At 36.2% G+C, this 7,268-nt stretch overlaps 2 protein-coding genes across 5 annotated transcripts in view; one reads left to right on the top strand and one right to left on the bottom strand.

The window, feature by feature from the left end:
• LOC107001511 overlaps positions 1–918 on the bottom strand; it is a 4,766-nt gene extending 3,848 nt beyond the window's left edge. Inside the window, exons 1-2 of the mRNA XM_015199528.1 lie at positions 738–918; positions 7–284 (exon numbers count right to left, since the gene is read on the bottom strand). Of these exons, the coding sequence (XP_015055014.1) occupies positions 7–284; positions 738–811 (352 nt within the window). The 5' untranslated portion in view covers positions 812–918. The remainder of the gene's footprint in view (positions 1–6; positions 285–737) is intronic.
• Positions 919–2,078: 1,160 nt separating this feature from the next.
• The window catches only part of LOC107002393 (triosephosphate isomerase, chloroplastic-like), a 23,606-nt gene continuing 18,416 nt past the window's right edge, over positions 2,079–7,268 (top strand). For all 4 annotated transcript variants that reach the window (XR_001454510.2, XR_001454512.2, XR_001454511.2 and 1 more), the window contains exons 1-4: positions 2,079–2,559; positions 3,048–3,074; positions 3,206–3,275; positions 4,328–4,451. Coding sequence is in view for 1 of the 4 variants with exons in the window: in XM_015200402.2 (XP_015055888.1) it covers positions 2,374–2,559; positions 3,048–3,074; positions 3,206–3,275; positions 4,328–4,451 (407 nt within the window). In the remaining 3 variants the exon portion in view is untranslated. The remainder of the gene's footprint in view (positions 2,560–3,047; positions 3,075–3,205; positions 3,276–4,327; positions 4,452–7,268) is intronic.

The raw sequence follows: 7,268 nt of genomic DNA, 5'->3' as shown, positions 1-7,268 counted from the left end.
CAAGACATGCTTCTAAGTCTTCCAAAAATGGACTCCTAGCCTTGACTAGTCTGCCCCACGTTTTGCCAAGCCTCCCCAAGGCTTGAAACTGCCGCCCATTAATTGCTGTAACAGCTGTAACGGCTGTAACGGCTGTAACAGCTGAAACGGCTGAAACTGCCGAAACTGTTGTAACGGCTGCCCCTCCAACTGCTGCCTGCCCCCTTGCCTGCTGGCCTGCTTGGGCAGTCTGCCCCTTGCGCCTGCTGCTGGCTGCCTGGACGGGTCGCGATCTGCCGGGGTATCTGGCGGGTCGTGACAATACACTGGGCTATTTATATAAATGACTAAAGTGCTAGTTACAATAATCAAAGCTAACCAACTAATGAGCTCACACAATTTATCCTTACAAACTAATTCTGTTATGTAAGTAGCTAACAAACATATACTATTCCACAATGCCATGTAACAGTAACTATAGCTCTTCTCTTCAATGCACTGCTATGCAAATTGTCAATTCCTCAACAATATATACAATTGCTACAGCTTCAAATAACAATTTCGAGTCTAGTGGTCATAAAAGAAATTCTTAAATCGAATTAAACAAAATAAATAACCAGGTAACAACTTATGTTGGAATCCAATTTCATGGGTTGGTTAATGGGTTCTTCAATTTATACAAGATAGAATCCTACTTACGATTCAATATAATTCAATTCCTTCATAAAAAAAAACCAAATTTTAAATTAAGCAATTACCTCGAAATACTTATGCAACTGAGATATTGTGAATCAGTAACACTAACGGCGAGAATGAAAACAGCGTTGTGCATATATTTTCTGTAGCAAGGGGAAGAAATATTGAATTGAAATTGGGTATAGGGTAAGGTGAGGAAGTACAGTAAATTGGGTTTAAGATAGAAGGATCAAAACGACTGGGTTTCAGTATAATACTTCTAAAACATTAGCGGCGGTAATGTATCTCTACTTAAACACTAAAACGTTACTTTTGTAACGTATTCCAACTTTAACGTCAGTTCTGTCAGTTTTGATCCGTTGCTTAGCAGAAATTAAAACATGGCCTAATATGTCATTATTAACAATGTTTATACTAGTTTTGTAAAATTTTAAAAAAATATATTACGATTATAAATTGATTTAAATAATAAATTATTTTGATAAAAAAATCGATAATGTTTAATTTCTACTTTTTTTACATACAAAAAGTTGTTTGACACAAATCAAATGCCTTCATGCAAGGCTTTTAAGTTATTTACTTAGCTCAATTTCGCTATATAAAAATTCCATCCTAGATGGATTAAGAACATTAGTGGTTCAACCCATAACTAAGCTCTTCGTTGTGTATTGATAGTACGATTGTTTGAGTTTAGGGATGGCAATAGGGCTGGTAAGGGCGGGACAAATAACTTGCTTAGATTTGATCAGTCCTATCCAATCCTATTTAGCATTTTTAAAAAATAATTGACATGTTCTATCACGTTGAGCCCAGCCTTACCTCGTCCCACCCTGTTTATACGTTTTCTTATTTATTCTTTTGCAATAGTCTTCTAAACAAATTTCTTAAGTTTGAAAAAAGAAATTCTCTTTTTTCCGTTTTTGTGTAACTGTAGATTTTCAATATCAATGTTTTAGTATAAATTATTTGTAGTTTATATAGAATTAGCTCTAGGAGAAGTTGCCACACAATGCAAGTTTATATATGGAGAGAGTATTTATATTCAAAGTACAACCATAGACACACATCTTTTGTTCAATCTCTTTTTCTTATTGAGCTGTTTTGTTAGAGCACTAATGCACAGATTGATTTTAGTAGCAATGTAGCAAAAACAAGTGGAAAGGAGTAGTATTAAATTTAAATTGTCTATCAATTTCCATCCCTAGTTTCCTATTTTTGTGTGGGAAAATTGGTGTGGTTCGAATGGTTCAAGTGATGGATAAGACTTGAGAGTATCTTTTCACTAGAAATAATTTCCACCACTGCTACTTCAGAGGAAGAAGTTCAATGTTATCCTGTCCCTGCCAAAACATATTATTGTTCTTGAAAAGGAGATTAAATCAGCCATCAATTTATGGCCTCAACATATACAGAAAATGACATATCCTTCCACTCTCTTAGAATCATTTTTATTTTTTTAACCTTATCCATCCACCACATACCACAAACTCTGCACCAAGCTTTACATGCATATTAATAATGTTCTGATTATTATATTCTCTCTACGTGTACATGAGAATAAGTGAGTTAATATTAAAATAGTGAATAAGTAAAAGTGAACGGGCAAACAATCACATATAGATGTTCTGAATAGTAACAGCAGTTTGTAGCAGATAGATAAGTGAAAGGTGGCCATTACAAATATCTTGTGTTTCGGAAATGGCAACTTCTTTAGCTTCTCAACTTTCTGGTCCAAAATCCGCCATTTCCTTTTCCTCTCCACCACACTTTTCTGGTCTCCGTCCATCTTCTAATTTCAAGCTTGACAATACTCACTCTTTTTTCCAAAATGTTGACTCTCACAAAGGTTGCAGACCCGTCGTCTCCATGGCTGGCTCCGGAAAGGTATATAAAACTTTTACATTATACATTTGGCTTTTGTAGATTTCGTCAGTTTGTTAGGCTCTGTGTGTAATCTGAATTAATACAAGTTATTAAAACAGAGTATGTTACAATGACTGTATTGAATCACTTGTACTGAGTAAATAGCAACTGGATTAACAAGTTATTTGTTGTACCTTGTTTTCAATTATGTCTTCAATCCAAACTAGTTGGGGTTTACTACATGAATGCTCTATATTTGTTCTACTCTATTTGAGCCCCTTTCTTGTTTATGGGACTACTTCAACTTCCCACCTTAGCACACTAGATTAGGCTGGTTGGCTTCTTCTTTATAAACAAGCATCCAATGCAACATGGGTTAGATTTGTCATGACACTATAATTTGTCCCTAAAATGCATTAGGGTAGCTTTCACAAATTTTACCATTTGAACTTTAAATTATTGCCCTTTTCCTATTGGATGTCTGATTACAGTTTTCTTCTTGTTTGCAGTTCTTTGTTGGTGGCAACTGGAAATGTGTAAGTACATCTTATGCCCTCTTGTCAAGTTATGCGATTGAAATTTGAAACCCCTCTTTTTCATAACGGGCGGTGGCATTTATTTCCCTATGATTTTTATGTTTTTGTAACTTTGTCAATATTTCTCGCAGAATGGAACAAAGGACTCCATAAGCAAGCTTGTATCTGATCTGAACAGTGCGAAACTCGAGTCAGATGTTGGTGAGTTCTTCAATATTGCTCACTTTCTATTGCCTCAAGCTGTATATGCATATCCAGCTTTCTATGAAGCTGTCTCAATGACTTTCTACCCTTTTTTCAGATTTTGATCGCAGAGCAATCTTTGTAAGCCTGTTATAATTGCCACTTTGTTTGACCCTAGTTTGCTGACTACTACTTGCCACCTACATTCAATATTGTTTGTTGTGCATATCCCTTTCATAGTGCTGATCTAGGATGATATCTCGTTTGTGTCAAGGCCACACAGATGACACCGTGCTCTTTGTTTTATACTTGTATTTGAAATCTGAAATGATATCTTTCCTCGTCTTGGTATACTGGTATTCAGTTTTAATGAGAATGAAGTTGATTATGCAAGCATTAATGAAAAATATAGAAACCTTATAAGAATTGTGAAGATTTGCAATCGAAGTGTTCATGACACTGGCCATATCTACATGTCCTGTTGATACTTATCCTTTACAAACCTAGACGTAGAGATCTTGGAAAAGCAAGTCATCTTTGAATGTTCTGGCCACTGGATTTAGAAGCAAACTTATGTTAATTAGCCTGCTCAAAGTGGTGTTGCAAAAGGCATGACAAAGGCACAAAAAAGATGATGCTTCTGTTTAGGGGATTCCTTTTTCTGTTTCTTGTTTGCGGGCCTGTTGCATTTTAAATGATTCAGTTGTTCATCCTACTGTACTCTCATTCTCTTTATTCTTTCTTTGCTTCCCAATATTCACTCTGTAGTATCGATAAAGATGTAATACCAGTATTTTTAATTGGATTGTCCGTGTCCAAAGTTTCATGAATGTTTGGTGCTGATAGCCCAGTCCTTCCAGAGTATGCACCGTAAGGGTTTCGGCATTGTGATATCATATCCGTGTATAGATAAAAGACTCTCTCCACCAATTATATTGATTTTCTTCATCTTCATCAGTCAACCAGTCAAGATTGCTGAAATATTATTAGTTTATAACATTCATATAGTGATTTTATATTCTGAATCAGTTGCTATCACAGAATAATATGTTCTACTTGGATACTTGCAGATGTGGTTGTTGCACCTCCCTTTCTGTACATTGATCAAGTGAAGAGTTCACTAACTGATAGGATTGAGATTTCTGGTCAGAATTGCTGGACTGGCAAAGGTGGAGCTTTCACGGGTGAAATCAGGTTAAGCTCGCATGTAAAATTGAATTTAAATCAACTAATGCGCCAGAATTGCTTTGTTCTTCGCTATATGATGGTTTATGGTAATTCAACAGTCTCGTTTCGAATGTTAATTTGCAGTCTTTCCAAATTTACTGAAAATCCAGACCAAAATTTTCTTCTTTTTCTTTTATAATGATGGTGTCCGGGTCAACAAGGCATACCTCTGACAATTCTACTTGATATCTGCTACCTCTCACTGGCAATGTATCCGGTAACTTTTTTCCCGAAGGCTTAGTTAAATAGAAGTAATGACCTAGCATTTTTGGGTCTTTGGGTATTTGAACTCTGATAAAGATAGGATCTCAATAGCCTTCTCACAACCAAACTATAAGGGGATATTGCCCCATTATAGGAACGACAAGATGGCTAAGGATTCTATACAAGTTTATTCTTCCTGATTTTCAGCGTAGTTTATCTGTGTTACAAAATCAGAAATTACTGATTGTAATAAATCATTCAGAAACACGAAGTAACTGAGACTTTTAGAACCAGTAAGTAAGATGAACAGAAATTTATTTGTAAAAAATAATTGAATCTGTAAAAACTTACCAGAATTTGGAATACTCTTTTAATAATTTAGGAAGAAAATCAAGTCCACTTAATTCACAGTGTCCCCTTAAGGAAATTATTCCCCTCTAGTATCCGAGGTTTGATTTGGAATATAACCTCCCAGGGTAAAATGATCTTAATCAGTAGAGTATAGATACCAAAAACTCTACTGTCAGCGAATCAATCTACAGCAGGAAAGTACACGAAGAAATAATATTTTTTAAGAAGAAGGAAGATCAGAAAATTCGTTGGCAAATATTCTGAAGACTGAATGGTATTTATAGGCAAGAAGAATATATTCTGAAAGGTTGCTACCCTTTCAGAATTAACATGACCATTAATGAAAGGTTGCAAACTTTCAAATGGTATTGACTGTTCCCGAAAGTTGCAACCTTTCAGAACAGTCATGGCGGGAAAATTTTTTATTTTTATTTTTAAATATAACGGAATTTAAAACGGGTCACGCGCGGGGATCCAAGTCGGGTCGGGTTAATTAAAAAGTTAAAAACATTTCGGTTAACTTCTGTTATCAACTAATTAATTGAAAATAATTTTTGGCCATTTAATTAATTAATTAAATAATTAAAATAAATTTGTCCAAAAAATTATCTCTCGATCGATCATTTGTCAAAGACGAAGCCGAAGCCGTAGCCGAAGCCGAAGCGAGCGACGACGACGACGGCGCGAGGGGTGTCCCTCTTTCCAACCCTTTTAACAATTAATAGGAGTGTTTATTTATTTAAACTCTCCTATTTTCATTTCCATTACCGATGAGGGACTATTGCCTTTTTTCCATTAAAGCATTAGAGGACTTTTCAAGTTCCCAGCCTTTCAAGTTCTAAGCTTTTCAAATTCCTCTCCTTCCCTCTATTTCCCATCAATTCTTGCTACATACCCAACAATCCCCCACATTGATGGGGAATAGTTATAACATAGGAATGCACGGACAATTGTGTACTTTTCAAGCAAGGATTAATTGCATTTGGATAAGTAGGTTTCCCCTTGGACTTTCTGTAGTGAACATATGTCGGATATACTCGGTCAATCGGCAGATGTGATATCTTTGCACCGTCGAACTTTGGTGTATACCTAGACAACCATATGTCACACAATTAACCCTTTACTGTTTATGATTCTTACGGTTGTGTTCGTTTCAGCCATGAACACCTCCTGGTTGTTGGGTTTTATTTGTCCTAAATTTCTTACCATAAATAGATTTTCCTTTTAGGAAAAAGTTTTGGATTGACTAATTCTTTTTCTTGTAGGAAAAGGTTTAGGACTCTATAAATAGAGGAATGTTCCTTCTAACTTAATCAACATTCACAATGTAGTCTTAAGGGCTTTGAGAGTTTTGGTTAGAGGGAGAATTTGTGAGTCACAAGCTTGATTCGTTATCGCTTGTGTGAACCTCCCATGTATTCCGAGTGATTTGGTTGAGGTTGTTTCCCTCTGTATTTTGTACTCTCATATTTATAGTGGATTGCTCATCTCCTTTGTGGTCGTAGGTCGATTGGCCGAACCACGTTAAATCTTTGTGTCTTTTGATATATTTCTCGTTGTCTTCTTACTCGTGGTCTTTCGAGGTTTGCATTGCTAGCTTCCGCGTTTACACCTGCTTATTTTCGGTCCTAACACTGGTTTCATGAGTGTATAGAGAATAGGCTTTTGACATAAAATTCTCTTTGAAGCGACTTCCACTTCACACTCACATAGGTGATTTTTAACCGTGTCATCTCGTAGATACACTATTTGATCAAATCTACCAAACTTAGCAAATCATTAAAAACTTTAAGCTTTATTACCTCATTAACAAGCCTTAAAGTCTTAACCTTTTCCTGAACATTGTCTTCATCATGAGAATGGATTGAGTTAATTGACAATGTCGAACCGTCAGCCACAACTTTGTTTTTCTCCTTGAATCTAGCTCTTGGGATCTCCAGTCTGCTAGATAGAGTTACCGTCATGCTGACTTGTCCTAAGCCGTAAACCCATTCCCTTAGATGATCTTTCAACTGCCTCTCTCACTAGGCCTTTCGTTAGTGGATCTGACACATTATCGCTTGACTTTACATAGTCAATTGTGATAATTCCACTAGAGAGCAGTTGTCTTATGGTGTTATGTCTACGTCGTATATGACGAGACTTCCCGTTGTACATAACGCTCCGTGCCCTACCTATTGCTGCTTGACTATCGCAATGTATGCAAATTGGTCCAACAGGTTTGGGCCA

The sequence above is a fragment of the Solanum pennellii genome, chromosome 10 (genome assembly GCF_001406875.1).
Source record: "Solanum pennellii chromosome 10, SPENNV200".
In the NCBI taxonomy this organism is placed as follows: Eukaryota; Viridiplantae; Streptophyta; class Magnoliopsida; order Solanales; family Solanaceae; genus Solanum; species Solanum pennellii.
Note: the sequence above shows the minus strand (reverse complement) of the source record. Positions and strands in the feature narration are given on the sequence as shown.